General features: G+C 39.7%; 2 protein-coding genes across 3 annotated transcripts in view; one reads left to right on the top strand and one right to left on the bottom strand.

Moving 5' to 3' along the window:
* dmxl1 (Dmx like 1) overlaps window positions 1–10,196 on the bottom strand; it is a 40,025-nt gene extending 29,829 nt beyond the window's left edge. For both annotated transcript variants that reach the window (XM_079553912.1, XM_079553911.1), the window contains exons 1-14: window positions 9,877–10,196; window positions 9,014–9,228; window positions 7,807–7,932; window positions 4,916–4,993; window positions 4,733–4,811; window positions 4,533–4,653; window positions 4,400–4,466; window positions 4,074–4,258; window positions 3,504–3,708; window positions 2,839–3,022; window positions 1,643–1,816; window positions 1,331–1,563; window positions 252–930; window positions 41–162 (exon numbers count right to left, since the gene is read on the bottom strand). In XM_079553912.1, the coding sequence (XP_079410038.1) occupies window positions 41–162; window positions 252–930; window positions 1,331–1,563; window positions 1,643–1,816; window positions 2,839–3,022; window positions 3,504–3,708; window positions 4,074–4,258; window positions 4,400–4,466; window positions 4,533–4,653; window positions 4,733–4,811; window positions 4,916–4,993; window positions 7,807–7,932; window positions 9,014–9,100 (2,340 nt within the window). In that variant the 5' untranslated portion in view covers window positions 9,101–9,228; window positions 9,877–10,196. The remainder of the gene's footprint in view (window positions 1–40; window positions 163–251; window positions 931–1,330; window positions 1,564–1,642; window positions 1,817–2,838; window positions 3,023–3,503; window positions 3,709–4,073; window positions 4,259–4,399; window positions 4,467–4,532; window positions 4,654–4,732; window positions 4,812–4,915; window positions 4,994–7,806; window positions 7,933–9,013; window positions 9,229–9,876) is intronic.
* A 741-nt stretch (window positions 10,197–10,937) lies between these two features.
* Window positions 10,938–23,451, top strand: part of oxct1a (3-oxoacid CoA transferase 1a) — a 61,025-nt gene continuing 48,511 nt past the window's right edge. Inside the window, exons 1-7 of the mRNA XM_079552555.1 lie at window positions 10,938–11,189; window positions 11,975–12,083; window positions 12,576–12,666; window positions 16,860–16,995; window positions 17,078–17,227; window positions 17,421–17,527; window positions 17,949–18,009. Of these exons, the coding sequence (XP_079408681.1) occupies window positions 11,085–11,189; window positions 11,975–12,083; window positions 12,576–12,666; window positions 16,860–16,995; window positions 17,078–17,227; window positions 17,421–17,527; window positions 17,949–18,009 (759 nt within the window). The 5' untranslated portion in view covers window positions 10,938–11,084. The remainder of the gene's footprint in view (window positions 11,190–11,974; window positions 12,084–12,575; window positions 12,667–16,859; window positions 16,996–17,077; window positions 17,228–17,420; window positions 17,528–17,948; window positions 18,010–23,451) is intronic.

Below are 23,451 nucleotides of genomic sequence, written 5' to 3' on the forward strand. Positions count from 1 at the left end.
TTGGTCATTACATTTGGTGCAGGCACAATGAAGTACTAACTGATATCTCTGGATTGGAGAGCTCACTCAGCAGTTTTTTAGCTTCAATGACAGCCTGATACAGCCGCAGTGAGTGTCCATCACTTGCCACGAAACAGGCACTGGGAGAGTTACAGTACACGCCTGTCGACATAGAAGACCAAAGGCAATGGTTCTACTCTCATTGACAAAAGAGGTACAGGGTATTATGCAAATATGTATAAAATTCTCACCTAAACAGATGCTTGGAATAAGTGTGGGCAGCCACGCGACATTGGAAAATGCTGATGAATGCAGTGAATTGATGCGAGCCAGCTCAGACACACCTCCTGACAGAGACAGAGGACCCACTGGGTCCACTCTCCATAGTATCAGCTCACTGTAGATGGCATTGGGGTCCTGGGAAATGCCTCCCAGTGAGACCCGAGCTGGTCGTGGCCCACGTTCAGGTGGCACCAAGATCTGGTCCACATCTGGCGTTTTCAAGGCGTTGTGGTGAGAGGTTGTGAGGAGCAGCGGCAGCACTGAGTGGCAGGCCAAGTCATTGAGGTGGAAGCGGTGGCCACAGTAGCGTGATTTGTGAGACACACTGAGAACAGTGGAGAAAGCAGAGTCCTCGGCAAAGCTGACTCCCCACTGATTCAGGGAGCCGTCATCATGTTTGGAGATCATCAGGACATTGGGGGTGAAGATACTGAAGCGAAGGCTGTTGCTGGGAGCTGCTTTACTTTGTCCTCCATAGCTAATGAGAGCGGATTTGGCCTGGGGCAGAGAGCTTCCTGGAGGGCGCTGCCTGCCATGCTGGATAGCCAAGTCGACATTTTTATTGCAGGCATACATGACCACACTATGGCTCAAGGAGATGGCGTCACCTGCAGGGAATGCTACTGGGATACGAGATACAAAAGATACCTGAAACACAAAAGACAGTCTTTAACCAATTTAGACATCATGCACGGGTGGACAGAGCTACTTTTTTCAAGCAGTCTGTGGCCAGCGTCAATTTAGTTTTAATGCAAGTGAGAAGTGTAAATCTAGTGTGTCTTGGTCATTTTCATGATTTACCATGAGCGTCTTTGGCATTGAACATGTGCATATTTAGAGCACAGTCGAGAGCAGTCAGCCTAAAACCTTAATTTTGTATCATTTTGTAATCTCATTTAAAACAACAAAAAGATGTATGATGAAAAGTGCCATTTGAAAAACTTGGCTTTTTAGATTTTTAGGATTGATTTTATCAGTCTGCTTCCTGATTTTTATAAATCATTAAATCATTTAAAAGGTTAAATGAAAACAAATAACAGTGACGTACCTGAGCTTGCCTGAACATGCCTGGCTGGTATTCGTCTAACCAGTCCACGTGCCAGACCAACAGAGACCCGTCCATGGGGTGGATGCTGAACAAAACGTCTGCCGCTTTGTTCCACTCTTCTAACAACACATCCACCTGATGCTCCACTGATGCCAGAGGTTTCTCATGAGATTCCAGCCCTTGATCACATGATTTCCCACTGCTTTCCTCATAATGATCCTCATCATCAGGATCTAAAACAAATCAGTTAACAAGGACTTGACTATCTGGAAATGGTAGTGTTTGCGAATGAGAAGTTAGCTCATACTGTACCTTCATTGGACATGTCTTGCTGTTGCTCCATGCTGGCTCGGAGCTGCTGCAGAAAGACCTCCATGGCTAAAGTGAGTTGAAGTTCTTTGTTGTTCAGCCAGTGGACAGTAAAAAGACCTCCAGACTCCTCGTCATCAGAAGAGAGGGATGAAATTGAAGGAAGCAAAGGAATGTCTACAAAACAAAGTCAAAGATCAAATGTTATACCAGATTCTATCCCACTTTACTTCCAGCCCCTTCCCCGATTAATTAAATTAAACTACAGAAGACTGCACACATCCTCTGTTTATTTGTACGACACCACCAAGAATATGACGATATGAATGAGAAATGTTGTAATAGCAAATGCCTTTTCCTGGCTAGTGTAAAGCGGAATTCATGCATAAAAATTAAATCCAAAATGACATGTCTCAGCCTCAAGGCTCAGAGAATCAAATATTTGCCCCGTTTCAGGTCAAATTAAGCTGCAGCACAAAATACAAGGAAACTAAAATAAACACGTGCTGGAGTGTATTTTGAGTGGGTTTTACAGCATGAATGCTCACTGAGGTTTTAACCAAACATCCTCAGGCCTCAGGGTTTGCTTTTTCCCCCAATCACAAATTCAGTGGAACAGTGCGATAAACATAAACTTCAGACTTTTAATATTTAACAGGAGCATATTGTGTAAAATTCACCTTTTGAGCTTTTACTATTGTTTTTGCATGCTATTCTATTGGCCAAGATATAATTTTATAACAATTTGGTTTAATAATTCACCCGTCTCGCTCTTGCTCACTCAAAACGCATGCCCAGCCTCAGATAAACATAAAACAAGGAAATCCGAGAAACTCCTCTAAGAAACCTTCACTTAAAAAGAGCCTAAACAGGTGTGCCTTTCCCCACCCACAATGAAAAGTAAAACATTGCTCTGAAAGGGGTAGTCTTGGAGGCTTTGGGGAGGCATCTGTTGACAGCCTTAGACCAAGCCCCCCAGATCGAGACAGGACTGACAGACTGTAGTTACCGATGTCACGCCAGTACGCAATGTTTTTTTTCCATAGGATAGTTGGTACATAAACCTGATAAAAGTATAATATAGTGAATGTTTTTTTTGTCTTCTCCTTGGGCTACTACCCACAGAATTAGTCATAGTGTAAAATTCTCCGGAATTATCAGAAATCAGCATTTTTGTGATCTGTCTATCTGAACATTACCTGTGGCGGGGTTGATGCTGGCAGCGATGTGAAAGTGGCAGAGTGCGTTGGCATGAGGCGGCATGCTTCTGCTGCTCTTCCGGTGGTTGCAGTGCCGGCTCTGGTTGTGGGGCAGGCAGCCGGTCAGGGACGGGTGGATCACGTCCCGGTAAATACTGTTGTGCAAAGTCTCCTGAAAATCCATCTGTCAAAATTCCCCGAGATGCAGACGTTATTCAGTGTGGAGACTGCATACAATTACATACAAGAATATAAGAGATGAGAAGCAACCTTACACCCAACCCTATATAACGTTAAAAACATAGCATTATTAGGCCGTAACAACCTTAACCCAACAATATTATTTTAAAGCCAGGAGTTACTCTGTTAAGCCCCATCTACCCAGTTCAGGGGGGAAACTAAACAAACCCCTAACTGCCTGTGATTTCTAATGAATAATTCCACCCCTGTGTTCATACAGACAGCATCTGCCTGAGGCGCCCAGGAAAAATTTGCATATCAACCTTTTTGCAATTTAATATGCCTTTATCTCCGTAATTACTAATGTGGCTCAAACGAGTGCTTTAAAATAAATCCAAAGGAGCAGCGTCTTGTTAGTTATCGGCAGACAGAAGGCAGCTGCAGAAATATACATATAAACGCAATGAAAAATACAGCACACTCACTTCCTGTGCCAATCTTCCTTGTGCTGTTCCATTGCAAGAGTTTTTCCGAGAAGGGCCAGTGCACTTCGGCGTGTCACCGGGTTGGGCGCCTTCGCGGTAGTTATAGAGACAGGACAGAAGCGTGTCTCCTGGTAACAGCGTCTCAGCCCACAGTCGACACACGCTGTCCTTACAGCAGGTCAACAGGACGTTGCACACCGAACCTCTGTCAGGGAAACAAAAGAGCATTTCAATATTGAAAGACGTTCAAATACATCTGAGGGTTGGCATTGCACTTGGACATTATTTTAAAATCATCAATGAAGTTATTACAAATGTTTTTTATTTTCCTTTACGTGGCATACTATTTTTTTGGTGCCTTAGGATATTCAAAACCTTGTCATGATTTTGCAGTAGAAGCACCTTAGTATAGTAGTATAGTGAACCTGGGAAATTAGAGTAACTCAAGAAAGACTTCAATTCAGTGAATGAATAAAGGGCTGGGCGGGATTCAACTGATGTATTGTGCAAGCTCAGGCCGAGCCCAGCCAGCTCCCAAAACAACAAAACTGGTTGCAGATTTGTCCATACCGTGGCATAAACTTGCTTGTTTTCCTCCATGAGAAGCCCGTGACGGAGCGTGGGTGGGCCAGGTAGATGAAGGAGAAGGCCAGCTCTCCCTGAACACTGAGCTCTGGTTCTGGAGGCGTGAAGATACGAGACATTCCTAACTTCCACTTACTGGTGCTGTACCACACCTTCACAAGGCAATCGTCCTGGATACACAAGCAAGAATGGTAGCTCTCATTTTCTACTGCAAATATGGTTACATTCAAAAGGAAATATTGACTTAGCCAAAGTGGTGTGAGCAACCGGTTAACTCTAATCAGCCTCATTATTATTCTAAAGCTCCTCACCTGACCAGCAGTAGCAAAAAACTCGCCATCAGGGGAGAACTTCAGGAAATTGACGGGTGAAGCGGTTCTACAACAACAAAAAAACACAATATAAAGCCATACATCACATTTTATTTGTTTTTGTGGATTGTACCTGTTCTGCCAAATGCACTTCCATCCAGATTCCTTCAGTGTGGTTTCTTCACTTTCTTCACTTGTTCCTTGATCTTTAGACCACAACTGAAGAGAGCTTGAGCCTGTTAAGAGACTAGCACCTGAAGACCAACACAAACAGTACATTTAAATATGGAAAATAATAGGTAAGCTAAAATAGTTTCCCAACAGTGAATGTACCTGTGGGGTGCCAGGCCAGGTTCCGCACAATTGAGTCTAAAGCAAACTGACCCGTCTTCTGCCATTGGCAATTTAGCTTCTATGCAGAAAAACACAGAACATCATGTGTGTATTTCAACTCGTAAGATTATCTAAGGAAACAGATTATGAACAGACAATGTGACATTCGAATCTTTTACTCACAGTCAGCAGTGTGTCTTTGTGGTCCGTCTGATAAACTGGCTCAAAGATGCAGACGATACTTCCATAGGAAGCTGCAATCTTTAGAAAACAATCACACATAAATAATTGTTAAATAAGAAACCTATTTCCATTTTAAAGAAATATTGATTTAACTATATAACCTTTATATCTGAAAGTATTGTTACAACTCAAGCTAATTTAATTTTGTGCATAAAGTGAAGAAATTGCACTTGTTTATAACCACAATGCCAGCATTTCAACATTCACTGATTTCCTACAGTAACAGTGGCCACTCGCAACACAGAACAGCCTGAAGCTTCAGCTGCTCTACCTTGCACATAATTCACAGGCGCCACAGGCGCCAGAGGCTCGAAAGCTTTCAATGGGAAGGACACGCACGTGTTAGGACTGACTTGAGGCTTAAAAAACAGCGGTGGTGAGCAAATGAGGGGGCAGCAATAAGGACCAGAGAACACAAGCTGTGTTTGTAATGAGGTCAATAGAATGGCGAGTGTCAGAGTGTCAGAGTGAATACCATGTAGGAGTGAGACAACATGTGAATGTGCATCATGTAAATGGAAACAAAGCCATCACAAGCACAAGGGAAGGGAACATAGCAACGTTCAAGGCATCAGACAATGGGTCATTGCAGAATGATGCATCGGTGGAAATAACCTGGTCATTTGCAAGCTAATTTGCAACCTATCCAAAAATAAAACAAAAAACAAAAAACAAAGTTCTCCAAATCTCATAAAACCAAAGGGCAGACAAAAATCATGCCGTGAAAATGCCTCACTAAACAGAGTTTCTATGAATGAGAGGAACAGTACGACAGCGTGCGCACACTGTGCGGATTAATGTGAGGGGCCAGTGAGATGAACTGCACTCCACACCATGTTTAACGGCCCTCACACAGCTGGAACCATGTGAGCTCTGTTCTGGCCCCAGTCAATTGGATTAAACATCACATGATAGGAGCAGTGACAAACTGAGCGTCCATGTTTGAGGTTATGCCCACATTTAACAGCTATTACCACTTATATTTTAACAAGTATCATTTCAGTGTGACCAGTCTGAGGTTATCTGTTTGATCTTCAAAAGTACAAATTGAAGGTCACCCAAGATATAGAAAACCTTTCCTGTTTTCAAACTGAATAAGGGAGCTTTTCACTGGGGATTTGTGATTCAAAGCTTAACTTTCCTAAAACATTCCAAAAATCCTATTTCTGAATGAATCAGTTCATCAGCTTCCAGGATGCACATTGACCGGTGAGGTTTACAATATTAGCCTGTTTTTAGATGCTACATCCAGGTTTACAATTATTCTAATTTACATAATACACAGCTTTTATTTTCTTCACAAAACAACAACCCTTTAACTTGACTATAACTCTCCAGTGAGATTGGATTGGCACCATACATTTTTAGTGATGTCCAAATATTGCTTTATTAACACAAATCAATTTTAACGGAGTCAACTTTTTTTAATCGCGCAATTAATTTGTCTCAATTTGCCGACACACAAGGACGCTGCATGAGCCATTCTGCAGCTGCGGTCAGTGAAACAGGAGCGCATCCGTGACAGCGAGTTTACAGGAGGAGAAGTAGGTGTTTGAATAGGTTTGTATTTATGGATAATAATAAACTTTATGTTGTAAGACAACAATGCAAGGAAAAAAATAAAATAAGTCCGCTTTCTAACCCGACCCACCTGCACCCCGAGTTTGCTGAACATTTGAGGAACCCGATAGGAGTATTAGATTATTATAATGATAATTCAAGAGATTTATTTAGAATAGATAAAAATGTGCGATTAATCGCGAGTTAACTATGACATTCATGAGATGAATCGCGATTCAATATTTTAATCGTTGGACAGTACTAATTATTATTAGTTAAATGTTCTATAATCCTGGTAAGAAAGGCAGATCCCTTCTGAGCTGACTGATGGGTGTTTTTTCTTTTATGTGGACCTTGATCTTAAAAAGGGATCTATATACTTGGGTATTTTAGGCTAAAGAGATTTTTTTATTGTTTTTATTCTACTCTGCAAACTCTGCCGCATCTGTAGGCATCATTGGCTACGTCTTTAACTCAATCCGAAGGCTGAAAACATCTTTATAATTCATCTCTATGATGCACAAGTGCTTTATTGTTTTGTTGTATTAAACCTTGAAATAAAGTACCAATCAAAAGTTTAAGCCGAGTTGAAAAATGGTAAACATTTTGCATGGTTGGATCTTAAAAAGGTCCCAAGCAGAACTTCAATATGGAACATGAATAAATGGGAGTGAGACAAATTTTTGAGAAATGCTTTCATTAAAAACAACAAATAAAATGAAGAAGGCTGTTTTGCAGCTGATCAAAATTTGGGCCACATGCCTTTAAAAAGTCCAAATCTGTGCAAAAATGTAGATTCAGTGTCATTTTCAGGTTTTCACACTGTCATAACGTCCTGATGCCAAAGGCAAAAAAACTCTCATTTAGGCCGTGTTTGGGTTGTTGAGCTGCATAAGCAGGGCCTCTTACAGCGGGTCACATTTGTTCTCTGCCACCTTTCAATGTCCCATGTTTGGTGCTCTCTCCAAAGTCCAAACGGTCAGCTCTGTGGCGTTCAAGGATATGCCTTTGCCATCAGGATGTCATGACAGTTTGTATACCTGACAGAAAACATTTTTGCACAGATTTGGCCTTTTAAAAGCATGTGGTCCTAAACTTTTAATCAGCTGCAAAACAGCCCATTTCAGTTTCACTGTTGTTATCAACAACTCTATGGCACTGTAGCCCAAGGGAAAGTTCTTTTTAGGGGCAATGACGTTAACATTACATTCCGGTCTTTGAGCAACAAAGTATCCTGAGGGTATTTGAAAAGAAGTGGAAAATGTGCTTACCTGACCGCCCTGCAGTGAGCAGTCCACACAGCCCACCTGGATGTTCCCATGTTTGGCTCCTGGGATGATCTGGAGCCGCTCAAAGTCACTGCCGAGGATCACCACATCGCATCCTGATGCATAGGCCTTTAAGACACAACAGAGGCCGTAATAGAAGAGACTGTGGGACACTTGAGCGCATCACAGGCGAATAAAGGCAGATTAGATTAGAATTCTACGCTCCACTTCTGCAGCTTTCACATGAGTTGCCATCTACTGTGACTGTGTATCCTTCACAGAGGACAAGGACAGAAATAGTGCGCTTATTGATCCATTTTGTGAGCTGTATAGAACATGAGGAAGAGAGGGTGCAGAGGTAGGTACATATGTGTGCACTTGCTCATGGCTTTAAGCGGTTCTCAGGCCAGTGCAGGGGGAAAACCTGCATTGGTCTGCACTGACAACATTTGTAGGTATCACACACACACACACACAACATAAAAGTCAATGTTTGTGTGATACTCATGTACCTTTTTCGGAAAAACAAATCGTCTCTCCAACTATTTCGTCCCCGTGTCACTGAACTGTTGAATACTGAAGGGAGTGTGTTTATCAAGTTACAGACCTTTTGTAACGTGCTCTTTTTATTGTTATGGACTATTGTTTTCTTGAGCGTCTACTCTTGTCTGAATTGTTGGGAGTGACACACAGTGACTGTTAATGTTCTGGCGGTTTACTACAAATGAATTGCCCTTTGGGATCAATAAAGTTTCCTGAATCACTAGGGTTAATCAGAATCAAGTTGAATCTTTCTATTTTAATGGCTACAAAAAATATTCTCATATCCTCTACCAAACAAAAAATATTGTACAGCATAAAACCAGCTAACCCCGTGATCAGGATCTCTACAAACCTGTTCTGAAATGCATGTGAAGTTTGCATCAGTTCATATTTCAGTGACACCCTGAAGTGCACAAGCGTAGTGAATTTTCCTGGGCATGGTTTGAAGGTGCACTAAGATCCAAATCTTGATCTGGAACCTGTTTGGCCCTATTATTTATACTGAGCAAGTAGCAAACAAAAATCCATCAACGCTTAGTTAATGCATTTTATGTTATTAATGGGTATCAGATTATAGTTTCCTTAACAAACATACATGTGTAAGTGTTCAGACTTAAATATTAAAGAGCTTAGTTTTGATTAAAATACGTCTTTATCTCTCTTTTACCGTGAACGGCACATTGTTGACACTGCCCACTGAGAAACAATTGTCCCCAGGATTGACTGCCCCGGTGAGGACCTGATGAAGATTCATTACGGATCTGCAGTCGTCTTTTTCACAGCAAACAGCAGGTTGCAGAGACTCTATATTGAAACCTTATAAAGGTCATGATGGTCTTCTACGGTCATTCCAACTGCAAGGAGTTCAGCTTTACAGCCACTCTGAGGGCAAAAAGACAATAAAGTAACTTTATCAGACATCAAAATAAGAACAGCATCAAATCAACGTGTGTGTCTGCTGAACAATTAATATGTAAAATATATTTACTTTGGTACTGCAATACAGTGAGTAATATAAATTAAGGCAAATTTGATAGAACCTTAAAATTACATATCCATGGTGTTGTTAAAAATACACTTCAGTTCTACAGTATCAATTATTATACATGATGGTAAAAGAAAGTGGATTCTGGCTACTATGGAAATACGACAGCATCAGAGTTGATAAACCAGTAACATGTTTGCATATTTACTGGCTACTTAACAAATCTCTAGATGACCGTGAACATTCTATAAATTTCTATCTAGTTTAATTACGTAGGTGTTTCTAGTGTTGCAGAAGCGCACGTGACGATGAAGTTTCACACATCAGCAGAACATGAACACAGCCAGGGGTTACAAAAGCCGAAGACTACGTTTATTTAAGTATGTCGCCAAGTTAATAAACATATGGAAATAACTCGCAGTCTGTTTACATGTCTCCGAGACATTTTGTTAACTTGATGCTAGCTGTCAATATAACAGATTAGCTTACCAACCAGTCAAAGTACTCAAGGAAACGGACTGAAAGCACGAATAAAAAGGCTTTACCTTTTCTTGACTGACGGCCCATGGACGGACGTTGTTGGAGATCCTTGTGACAAAATCAACTCAGTTTATTATCACGGATGCGAACCTCTCACTTTTCAGGCTAGCTTGTTTAGCGCGCACTAGCAAGAGCTGCTGCGCCTGGTCAAACTACTGAGCGTCAGAGTTGTCAATGGAATAATGTCATGAATAAACTGTTTCACAGGTAAAATTGTTGCATATGCTTCCAATTAGACAATCCTAAGAAGGAGTCAACCTCTCCAAGGTTAGCAAATAAAACGCCTCCGAGGAAGCTTCCACCGTTGAAGATGTGTCATGATGATCATGACTGGCGCAATGCATGATGGTTTATGTAGTCCTCATAGTTGACGTGAAACCGGGCGGAATGACATTTAAACATTATATTTATACATAACTAGTTTTGAAGTTCTTAAAGTCATACATGTATCATTCCCCACAAAAAACAAGTTTAGATTTAATAAATAATATAAAATGTGCGTAAATAAAGAGGCAGTGTTGTCGGTAATGTTCATTGAAACCATTGACAGTAGATAACTGAAACAGAAAAATGAAGCAACTATAAAATTGCGAAAATTGCGCGTGTGTGTGTGTGTGCGCGCGTGTGTGCGCGCGCGCGTTAACGTGCTACATGACCACATGGGGTCAGTGTGGATCAAGATAAAAAACAACAACAACAACAATACCTGTTTTCACTGCTTTAAAGGCTTGGTTGTCACATTATAGTTCATAATATTTATTCTTTTTAAACTAAGTTGCTGATATGGACGCTCTTTTAATCCATCGTTTGTGTAGTTTCAGGATGGTGGGAAAGTACTATATTAATTTAAAAAGTAGCTGACTTTAAAGTTACTCGAACATAGATCGATGATCTGACAGACAGATTAGTGAACTCTGATATGGTTAGGTGTGTATGGATGTATATTTGTATTGTGTATGGTCGGCTGGTCTGCAATTTAACAGGAGTGAAAGGGTTACAATGTTACAATATTTAAATGAAATGGCCAAGCCTCTTTTTGAAAGTCCAGCCCATGGTCCAGCCCCTTTAGATCAGATGTCGTGTAACAGAGTTGGTAGTGGTGTTTGGGCTAACGCTAGCGGTCACATTGCAGCACAGTCTGCATCTTCTCTGACTGGTGGGTTTACGATATTTCCGCTTGCGTTAGCTCATCCTCCGTGTGAAGCTCAAAAACATGGCGGCTCTCAAATCCCTCTGCAGAGCGGAGAGTTTATTCCTCAAAAACACCAGTGGTCCCCGCAGACTGTTAGTAAACCTCTCCAACCACCCACTGAGCAAGGTCGGTATCACAGCTCCATGTCACACGTGATATGCACCGATATCCACCTGTGCTTTATTTATTAAAGTGCATCTGGTCACATTTGTTTCTGTGCAACAGATCAAGTTGCTTTAGCACGCGCTAGCTTTATGTGCTGTCAACAATCAGTCATTCCCATTGATTCCAAATAGATTCTTTTCAGTTCCAAATTGTTTGATATTTTATCACGAGACATAAATGAAATGCCAAATTTGCTTACTGAACAAACAAAAAAACAATGCCCAATTTCTGTGGACTGGTGGAGACTATTTTTTTAATAACTTAAATATCTCCCGAACCAAAACAAGCAACGAATTGTCATACTCTAATTTCGTCTTTACTTTTCATTAAAATAAGCTGAGGTGTTGTTTGAGACCTGAGATATAATAATAATGATAATAATAATAATAATAATAATAATAATAATAATAATAATAATGATGATGATGATGATGATGATGATGATGATGATAATAAAAAATAGATAGATAGATAGATATAATCATAATTTCCACATGATTATATTGCTATTATATTATACGTTGTCTTGCTAACAATACATTTTCTATCTCACTTAATGTCTTAAAATGTATGCATCGAAATTTGTGACAGTGAATATTTTCCTTAGACAAATTTCACAATCTGAAATGTATCATGTTGACATTGACAACTGACAAGCCAAGAGCTGCGCCCACTTATTACACCACACACATTATGAGATTATTAACCATTTTCCGTATCCGTACTGTATTGCGTCATTGTTACAGGTCGGCGGTTGCTACTTTTCAACTTCATTCCCCAAAAACTCTACGTTTTACTCAGATCCAACAGAGGCAGTGAAAGACATCCCTAATGGAGCTACTGTTCTTGTAGGAGGTAAGAAAAATCTGCACTTTCTTCTCCAATTAAAGCTATTAAACTTAAGCAACTTGTAAGGCTTTTTTGCAGAAGTAATTATGCATTTAGTTAATCTACATATGAAGGACAGATCTTTCTTATCCTAAATTAGTGTATGCTGCAGTAGTGTACAGTCAAAGTGCTTTAATGACAACGGCTTTTCTGTTGTGGGAAACTATATATAGTCACCTCTCATGTGACATTGTGGAGCATTTTCCACACCGTCATACAGTATCTTTCCAAAATAAACTCAGCCTACTTTTACTGGGAGATCATTTATAAGATGTAAACAATACATTACATGCTCTCTCGTGTAAAATGTTGCTCCTGTCATGTGGCTTACTACTACTACTACTACTACTACTACTACTACTACTACTGCTACTACTGCTTTCAGATTATATGGATACTGTTTTCCTTTATTGCTTCCCATGTTCAAAATGTGATATTGAGTTTTCTGGTACATCGCAGGTTTTGGGCTGTGTGGTATTCCAGAGAACCTTATCAACAGTTTACTGAAGACGGGAGTGAAAAGTTTAACTGCTGTCAGTAATAATGCGGGGTAAGTTTATGAGACTTTCCATCCCTGTCAAAAATAGTTTAATAATTGGAACCATCTTTTTGTGTAATTGTGCATGTGCATGTAAAGTCTGAATCACTGAGAGTGCAGATAAAATGTTTCCCTGTGGGCTTCCATGGCTTATGCATTTGATCTGTACTGGGCTTAATTTGTCTAAATGTCTTTTTTGTGTCTCAGGGACCAAGTTAGCTATATCTATATCAACCTAGCTGTGACCTATGTGCAAAGCATTACTGTAACAATGAAGTTTTGTTCTGTCCCTATCAAATAAAAATTATAGAGACATATTGTTCCATGAAACTGTGAAATCTGATGGCATTGTTAGTAAGGGGTGCTTTTTCCAGCTGTCCTTGATTCACCTTTGTTGGAGCAACTAGCTAAACAGTAGCAGATCCCTGTGACTCACAGAGCTTTATTGCCCCTGATGTTATAACTATACACATCTAATAGCCCGGAGAAGGCATAACTGCAGATGGGTAATCAGTGTTTTACACACAGAAAACGGGGCGGGTCAGTCTTATACCCTTGCTTTGTTTGGCAGTCATGTGCTGTCGCCTGTAACCTTCTGTTCACCTCCAGCTATCTCTTTTTTTGTATTTAGACTTGTTGCTATAAATGCATTGGCTTTTGACTTTGCGTCAGTCTGACAGATAAATGAAACAACAGAAAAAGAGGAGCACATGTCAAACTATGATGTAAACAAAAAGTTGCCCTTGACTAGGCTATTTTGGCTACATTATGTTTTAAACTGCAATTTGACTATTACTGATGAGTCATTGATACTTATGTTTCTTAACCCTTGAAGAAGAAAATTATTACATGTTTGGTAGTTTTGGAAGAGTTTCAAGTATTTTATGTGATTTATGCAAAAAGAAGTGGAATTTTTTGGGGGGGAAATTTAGTTTTTAGGCGTGTACATTTTTGTACACTAGGGTGGTAAACGTATGGAAAGTTGTAAATCTCTCTCTACAGAAAAACTACAAATGCAATCAAATCCAGTTTTTGCTCATCCTTGACACATCCAAGGCCCTAAAATCGAAGTCCCAGCTCTGTACTATTCATTAGTGTTAAGGTAATGAGGTTTTTATGTTGTTTTGTAACACAAACTACAAAGTTTTTGTTTTCAAACTGGCAAACAAAGGCTTAAAATCCCCAAATTAACTACATGTTTGGTAGTTTTGAGATGGTGAGAAGTGATTCTTGAGATTTAAGAAAAAAATGAGAAAAAGATGAAAGTATGTTTTTATAGCAGTTTGAAAAGCATGTACTTTTTTGTACTCTAGGGTGGCGAATGTATGTAAAATGCAGATCTCCAATATAAAAGGCATGAGAGAAAAACGAGTACTGGATTCGGAAAATTTGGTTCAAAAGAACATTTTCTGCAGAAATCCACGTCTCAAACTGCAACACAAACAAAATGGTCATCAAACAAAAAAGGTACAAAAATGTACACAGGATGACATAATGGTTAAATAATATGGGCAGTTGTCTTTTATAGACTGATTCACACAGCCACTTAACAAATCTTACTTTCTATTGCTTGAAAATCCTAATTGTAGCATTTTCTGTTCCTTGGCGCACAAGTTAACTAAAAGCAGTGGAAATCACAGCGCAGAAAGATTTAAGGTTTAGGTTACCGCACACTGACTGTTCTTCAGCACTGTGCAGCAAAACAATAGACAGTTGCTTATTTTGGTTAAGTGCTTGGACTCTTGAGTAGCAGCGGCGTGGGTGATGGCAAAAACGAGTGTGCGCCAGAAGTTATTGTTCAATAGGACTTTCACTTGGACTTTGATTTCTCCACACTACACCAGAATATTTGCTCAAAAAGGAAACGATAGTGTGCTGAAATGAGGGCTTGACCCAAATATATTTTCAAAAGATTGTGCTAACCATATAATTATTTTTTTATCTGCTATACTAGTCTTTGGACTGCATATAGATTACAACTGTGTGGGCCAAGGTGAGAAATAACACACATGACCCCCATTATATTACTTACAGCACCCACCATAGCATTTCACTTGAGAGTTTTGTTTATTTACACTACACTGCTCTGGCTTTGAATGCTGAAATCCTTTTTTGTCACAAACCCTTATTATGTTTTTGCAGCTTTGGGAGAGAGAGCAGGTAAACACAGCTGTTTAGGCTGCCGCTACAGTAATACAGTGCGCTCTTTGTGGCGTGTAATACGACTCGAGAGGGACTGAGCTTCACACCCGAGCGGCGCATTGAGCTGTGACAAGTACGGTTCCCCCTGTGGCGTCCAATTTCTTCTGTAATCAGCCGCTCCGCAGACTGTAGAAACTGAAAAGAATGTGTTCAAAAGGTACATACATGTAATCTAAAGGGGCGTGTAGAGGTTAAAGGATAATTGCAGTTGCATAAATAAGGCCGCATTTTTTAATTGTCTTTTATAGTCTCTTAGAAAGATGATCCCAAGTTTCGATGCCCGGGACAGGTGGGGCCAAACTCTGCATGCTTTGGAACTTACAATAGGCTCTTATCTGGAGCCAGGACTTCCCTGAAACAAGGTTCTGAATCTTAGTCAGATTTCCCTGGTTAGAGGGACTATACAGAGTTAAAAAATGTTAAAACTGAGTATTTTCCTCCCCCTGCATGTTCCAGCAATGTCCTAATGTGTAGAAGCTCAGACCTATTCACCACAACCGCCTCTAAAATCCTGCACTCTCACTCAAAAAGTTGTTACTTCGGGTCCAAAGTGCCGACATGCACAAGCTTAATATAGATCTTATAATTAAAGGTCAAACGAATAAAAAACACTCCCGTCTTGGTCGTTCTAGGTTTAAACTGACTTACTCTATAGTTTTAAACCTTTCGTTAACATGTTCTTCATTTGAGTTCTTCTTAGCAATTAATTTTTCAGTCTTCTCTCAAAATATTGCCCCTGAATGTGCACTTTGAACTAAATCTTCATTTTTAATCTATACAGTGGAAATCTAATTGCAAAAGTTATTGAAAGAAAAATCACCATTTTCCTCGCCCCATGACTCTATGATAGTACTCTAGAGATAGTGGAAGTGTGCCAATGTGAACGGCACAGTGCCAAGAAATTTAGATAAGTACATGACGAGGTGTTAATAATGAAAGGTAATGTTGTGTAAAGATACACTATCTGACTGTATATAATGACTTTTGATATGGATTTCTGCCTGGAGGTGCTACTGCTTTCTGTCAGAATTGTTACAGAAAATTTGTATTTTGAACGTCAAATGAGTCACCGCTACTTTCAATGCTAAAGGGTTACATGCAGCAATATACTCCTTTTTTTTTGCCTTTACTTATCCAGATGCCAGATACTGCATCAGCAGTGCTATTGAGTCATAAAACTGTTGCCATCTAAATCAAGAAATGTCCAGCTGCATTAATATATTGGACTTTAGTTCTGCCGGGCACGCTACTAAAACCAGTGATGACTTAAAAGTTAATTTACTTTATGATGAACTGTAGCTTTAATCCACTATCCGCCCAAAAAGTCCTGCCATCAAGAATAACCTAGTTATTGTGACGTTGTCATCCAATATCTTTCTTTAAGCACATGCTTTTATTATCAAACTTAAGGCTTTTTTTCTATTGGTGATTCTTGTTGTTGTTGTCCGGTCAGTGTATATTCTGTAAACTTTTAAAGTTGTAAGACACCTGTTTCAGCTCCGATGGGGCCGGTGATGGCCTGCTTTTCGTGATGTAATCAGAAGGAAATTTCAGTTTGATTTGTCATAATTCGCAAACTGCAGCAGCAAAACACTGTCTGGGTTTTCTCATGTTGTTAATCCAGTGTAGTTTCGACAGTTAGGACCTATGCCATCATGAATTTAAATTAATTAATTTCTTGCCATTTTTATACTAGCAGTTGATTTTTCAGTCTTCTCTTAATGCTTCATAACTTGTTGAAGATGTGTAGCCCTGCCAGCCATACTATTCTGTGTTTACTCTAGACTAGAGATTAGTCTGGAAACGTTGCAGGAACTTTCTTTAGAATATATTTCAAATATATAGAGAAAGAAATGTGTATGGTATGGCTAGCCAGGCTATAAGATACGCCCTGTGAACTCAATCTTTATTATAAAACATGACTTGCAAATCTAAAATTGTGCCATCCTATTTCACTTGCTTTTTGGTGATTATATTAAGTGGTACTTCTTTTTCCTCTTCAGAGTGGATAATTTCGGGTTGGGCCTTCTCCTTCAGACCAAGCAGATCAAACGCATGATTTCGTCGTACGTCGGGGAGAATGCGGAGTTTGAGAGACAGTATTTAGCTGGAGAGTTGGAAGTAGAGCTTACACCGCAGGTTGGCGCCCTTCACAAAATGAAAACTGAGGAGTAGATCGAAAATTAATCATGTAATAATCTCCAATGTTTCACTTCTGCAGGGCACGTTAGCAGAACGGATCAGAGCTGGAGGTGCAGGTATCCCAGCCTTCTTCACAGCCACAGGGTACGGCACACTCATCCAGCAGGGAGGCTCCCCCATCAAGTACTGCAAAGATGGCACCATTGAAATCCCCAGTGAGCAGAGAGAGGTGAGTAAAAGCGTTAATATATTACTTTTGCTCTCGAAAAGGTCTGAAAGCCCTTTGTAAATATAGGGAAAAGGTCAGTCGTTCCACAGTGTGAAGTCAGTAGTAAGGTACAAATGGGTCCTCAGAGAATATTTGCCCAAATGACGTCTGTTATATGGAGCAGCGGACTGTGAACCGTGGTCTCTTCACACAGGTGCGGGAGTTCAACGGCAGACACTACATCATGGAGAAGGCCATTACTGGAGACTTTGCCCTGATCAAAGCATGGAAGGCAGACAAGGCCGGAAACATTGTTTTTAGGTGACCCTTTTTGTTTTCTTCATAAAACAAGTTCTGCAAAACACTTGGCAAAGCATGAGATTATAATGAGAGATCTTCCACCAAAAGCCAAAAGCAACCTTCGTTATCTATATTAGCTCAGCAGTCCAGAGGGTTGTGTTCTTTTATGCTGCTTGGTTTTATATCGAGGGAAATAGAAAAGAGACAATTCTGAAATGAATACAAAGAACTTTACTGTATCCCTTAAATTATTTCTCAAAATGATTAATGGATTCTATGTATAATGGTGTATTTTTACTCCCTAAATACAGTTTTAAAGTCTGTAAATAGAAAAAAATATGTATCAAGGTCTATCACCACCAGATGGCAGCTTCTCTCAAAATTTCCAAATACCATGCTGCAATTTCTCTCTGTACTTACTGTTTACTTTATTATTTTGCAGGAAAACTGCCAGAAACTTCAATCAACCCATGTGCAAAGCTGCGAAGGTCACAGTTGTTGAGGTAAGAAAAATGCGAAGGTATGTACTAGTTTATGTACTAGTCATAAATCAAAGTTGCTAGGATTTGTATTTGTTTTATTGATACATGGATTGACTGGAGTAAGCTATTCCAGCTGCAGCAGACTTGATATTTCTTAGGTCTAATAATAATCTCGTGCCACAGGTTTTAGTTTGTTATATGCCCTTAATCCCCAATCCCTTCTTAATGTTAACGCTCCAGAATTTGAGTTGCAGCGTCCTATTTCTTTCTCCCACTGTCATTTAAATTCTGAATGGTTACCCACCTGTCTCACATGTGTCAGTCTGAAAAAGTGGTAACTCATCTCTGCTACAGTGCATGTGTGTGTCTGCCTCCTCCGCCACTGCTTCACACTTGCCATATACAGACAAATCCGGCACTGCAGCCACTTCCTGGAAATAGATTGAGAACGAAAGGTCTCTCTCATAAATGAATCGGACTACCTTCACAAAGGATACTTTAAATTATTGTCTGTCTGGACCAGAAAAGTTGATTGGAAATGTCTGCGGCCAAAGGGCAAGCATACGTTTTGAGGCGTAATACAAAGTCGCAGACGGCAATAGGTTGAAAAGAGTTTGAGAGTATGTTAGCATTCTCAATAGAGCATAGTGATGTTATAGTCATGTTTACTATTGTGTGGTTACGGTTATTTTGAGTATTTCATCATGATTAGTATTGTTTAAATGGCCCTAAATTTGCAATATGTCAAAATTGGCAAAGCAATGTAAGGCCAAACGGGTTTAACCTGGGCTAAAATAAGGATTATGACTTTTGAGCAATTGTCAGAAAAATGTATATAAATGTTCTACTCAAGAAACTGGAAAACGAGATGGGACAGCTTGTATTGCAAATGGCTTCTTGAGAAAAGGGCTGATATCTATGGCCAAACTTGGTGTTGACTGTGCATTTAAACCAAGCCCACTACACGGTATGTTGAGCAAAATGAAGCGTGAACCTACCCTTGATGGTCTTTAATAATAGCCATTCATTTTAATGTCTACAAAGAGTATGTCGCAAAAAACATTATTACAAATACAGTAGTTCTTTGCTTTTCCTGAAATTGCGTTGCATTTTGCTGCCATAGAGACAATTGTTGAGGCATTTAGGTAATGGCGTAACTGCATTGTCGAGTTGTTGACAGCCCCGAGGCACCATAATGTGCGCCTGACGTGTGCCGGAGTGGTGAAGCAGACAGTGGTGACATGAATTACAATGCAGCACTGCTTAGGGAGATGCCATGTGAAATGCTGGGCTTTACAAGATGCCCGCATAATTGGGCGGATTTGATATTAAAATGTCTGCCTTCTGTCGCTCTGCACCTGAATTAGGGGCTCAGGGTGGCTCAGAGTGGATGTAATTGTTCCCGAGGTGAGAAAGCCACATTTTTCCGAATGCTAGTTTTCTTCTGCTTTCTTATAAAATGCAACGCACTGACAGCTTAATCTTGCGGAAATTGGCAATACTCACTCTTTTGTTCTCTTTCTTTCATTCATCTTCAGGTCATGGTTGGTGCTTTGTAACCAACATCTATGAACCTTAGGAAATTATCTTTGAATTATTGCATATTTTAGCTTTCATAACCTGCCAAACCAGGCCCATTCAGTCTCATTTGACTTTACAAAATGTGTGCAATAAACTTCATGTTTGATTTCTAATTTACACAGGTGAACGGGAATTTATATCTGAGAAATGTGGCACGTTTAGAATGTGTACCGTGAACTAAACAGGCACAAGTACAGGCGCTGCTGAGCTTTCTTCACCAGCTGTGTAGTGTTGCATCTCCAGGTGAGGTCCTCACTGATGCACCCCAAGGTATTTGAAGCTGCTCACCCACTCCACTTCGAGCTCCTGGATAAACAGTGGCCCAAGGGAGAACAGTTTATTGGTGAGCTTGTAAGGAATGACCATATTGAATGCGGAGCTGTATTCGATAAAGAGCATCCTAATGTAGGAGTATTTTGTTCTCCACATGTTCAAGAGATATGAAGGACATTGGGCTGGTAGGCATATAGCAGAGAATCAAGTGTGTTTGAGATACAGCTCTGAATGTGGGTCAGCACCACTGTCTCAAAACACTTCATAATCATCGGAGTAAGTGCTACTGGCCTACTATAATCATAATAATAAGTTCAGGCAGGTCGGAGGGGTTCCTCTTGAGGAGTGGAACAATGGTTAATTGAACTATCAGTGTAAACAGAGTTACTGATACTATACAATTGAAACTTTTTAATGAGTTGAGAGTAGCTTTTAGAATAAAGATGTGTGTTATCAATAGCAAAGTGAACTCATTCCTAGATATACTGTATTCCTTCTGTATATTGTGCCTGCTGCCAAAGATCCTTAGTGCTGGCAAAGACACTTGAATGCCCTCTTCACTAAAACAAATGGAAAACTTTACAATCTCAACTTTACTAGAGAGATTTTTTACACATACACTGGGAACCAGATGTTTACATACACTTTACAGAAAGAAATATTTGCATTTTTTTTCTCACTGTCTGACATGAAACCAGAATTAACCTTTACTTTTACTTTTTTAGGTCAATTAGAATTTTAGAAATTATATATAAATATACAAGATATATAAGACATATAAAAAAATTAAATAATTAAACAGCCCCACAGCAGGTTATGTCTCCAAAAAACAAAGTCTTTATCCTTGTGTGCATTTGCAAATTCCAGTCTGGCTTTTTTATGTTTCTTTTGGAGTAAGGGCTTCTTCCTGGCAGAGAACCCTCTCAGCCCGGTACAGTACTTGTTTCACTGTGGATAATGACACACTCTTATCAGGTTCAGCCAACATCTTCATGAGGTCTTTTGCATTTGGTCTTGTTTTGATATTCACATGTCAGACCACAACAACGTCATCTCTGGGGCACAGAACCCGCCTTCTTTCTGATCTGTATGATGCCTTGACATTTCCATCTTTTTTTATATTGGCGTATATTTGTCTGAACCAATGAACGTGGCACCTTCAGGCGTCTTGAAATTCCACCCAAGGATGAACCAGACTTGTGTGTGCTTCCAAGGTCATGACATCATCATCTGGGCTTCCCTAAATTGTTTAAAGGTACAGTAATGTTAGTGTAATGTGTAATGTTGTGAATTTAGCATTTGAATAGCACATGCTATTATTATTATTCATTATTTTGTTGTATATTCATACATCCGAATGGATGCTTTTTGTGTTCTTTTTGACTAGTTGTGCTAAAGTGCTAAATAAATAAATAAATAAATTTGTAAAAACAAAAATTCTATCTCTCATTCTACGGGCATTAAGCAAAAACAAATCATTTTTAGAATTCGAATTGACTTTAAAAAGTAAAAGTTAATTCTGGTTTCATGTCAGACTGAGGAAAAAATGTGAATGTGTTTAGTATTGTATGTAAACATCTGGTTCCGACTGTAGTTCAACCTGACAGTGATTTTAAGGAAGACTGAATTTAAAGCTACAAGATTTGCCATGTCTGGAGTGATGCATCGCGTTTATGATCTATTACTTCAAACATTAGCAATACCCATAAAGGATCTAATCAGTGCTGATCTTACTGCCATTAGTTTGCATTTCTCCCTTTTGAGATTATTTTATTTCATCTCCAACCCCAAGCAATTACTTCCCTGTGTAAATAATTGTATTTTTATCACCATGTGCATGCTACAAGGCGATATTGACCCTCTATGTTAAACTGCTTTAGAAGGAAAACAACCTGAGGGATATTGACTGCTTATTTCTCGCACTGGGATTCGTGCAACAAATACCAATATCCCAATTGTATCAAGTGTTGGAAAACTCACCAGATTATTACCAGCTCTTGCCATGGTTGCTACGCAACGGATTTCAGTTGTTGAGTGTGCCATAGTTTCCAGCTGGTGTGTTTATTCTCTTATGTCATTTACAGTGAAGGGCTTGTGGATTGTGCAACAACAACAACTAAAAGAATAAAGGGGAGCGACTTAACTTGATTACGTTACCGGTCCAATGTGTTGTAGGCTATTGGTGTGCCAGCTATGCCATACAGTATAGGCAAGGCAAAGCATATTTATTTATACCGCGCATTTCATACACAAAATGTTGTGTGCAGCAACAAAATGTTGTGTGCAGCAACAAAATGTTGTGTGCAGCAGCATTTTGGACAAGTTGAAGCCGGGCTAGCAACTCAATGTGCCTTAGAAGATATGCGAAATTACAATCAGGTATAAGTTTAGGCAAAACATTAAACAAAGATCTGAGTCTGTTTGCTGTCAAAGAAGCAGACATGTAAGTGTGTGGAAGTCACTTTAATTGTTCGAGCTTCAGAGTAGATTTTAATGAATGCTCTTCACTTTATAAGAACTAGATCAGGGATATGTGTCGTAAGTTTTGACATTTAAAATTTAGGAGGATTTATAAAGCACAGCACACAAAAAAAACCCAGCTTGCACTTAGTCGTCTGCAGTGGTCAATTATGTCCCACTCTCTTCCATCATAATTTAAACATTTTATGAAGTAGATAGAGAGTTTAATAATCATTTTTATGTGACATAAAAACAAATGGGGAGGTGCACCTTCTTCATCTTACGTCGGTGTTGTTGAGCCTTCTTTATGACAGCCAGCGCTGTCTCTGGTGAACAGTTTGTCTGACAGATGTATACCTCTGGAACTTTGCAATCTCAACCCTCTTAATTAGGATTGGGAGATGATGTTTTCCAGACCTCCTGAAATCCATTAGAATTTGTAATAAAGCTTACAACAGTGGTGTCATCTGCAAACTTGTGAGTGGCATTACAGTTGTAAGTAAGCAGTGTGAACAATAACGGGCTCAGGACACACCCTTGTAGCGAGCCTGTGCTCACTGTTGTTTTTTGTTGGATGTTGTATTCTCAAATCTGTCTGTCTATTTCCTCTTGGTCAAAAAGTCCATAATCCACTTGCACACTCCTGACTCCAGACTCAGCGTTGACAGCTTGTCCACTTGCTGTTGAGGAAGGATGGTATTAAATGTTGAGCTGGTTTAAGCTATATCAATTTTCAAAAGATATTCTTGATAGTTCTGACAACCAGGCCCCTTTATGCACTCTGTTGATGTCCTTTATGAAATTGTTGTTATTCATTTTTATCCTCACTTAGAGGTCGGCCATTTATCAGGTTGACATGGGTATTTTACAATATTCGCTTCAGCTGATGTAGTGCTGGTAAATGTCAGATATGTCCAAAACCAAATGTGATAGAAACGTCCCTCTCACAACTTCCTAGGCCTCAGGGGAGCTGAGAAACATTGCTCTGAAAACTAGTCACAAGGTTGTACACCTCGTAGTCTCTGATTACAGTTGTTTTTGCATCTGCTGATTTTGGTCTTTCATACGAACTCCCTCTGCTAAACATGAATGAATGAATAAATCAGCCCTCTGCTCCTACTAAAGCACCCCCTGCTGTCACAGTTCAAC

This window comes from Gobius niger (assembly GCF_951799975.1).
Source record: "Gobius niger genome assembly, chromosome: 1".
NCBI lineage: Eukaryota > Metazoa > Chordata > Actinopteri > Gobiiformes > Gobiidae > Gobius > Gobius niger.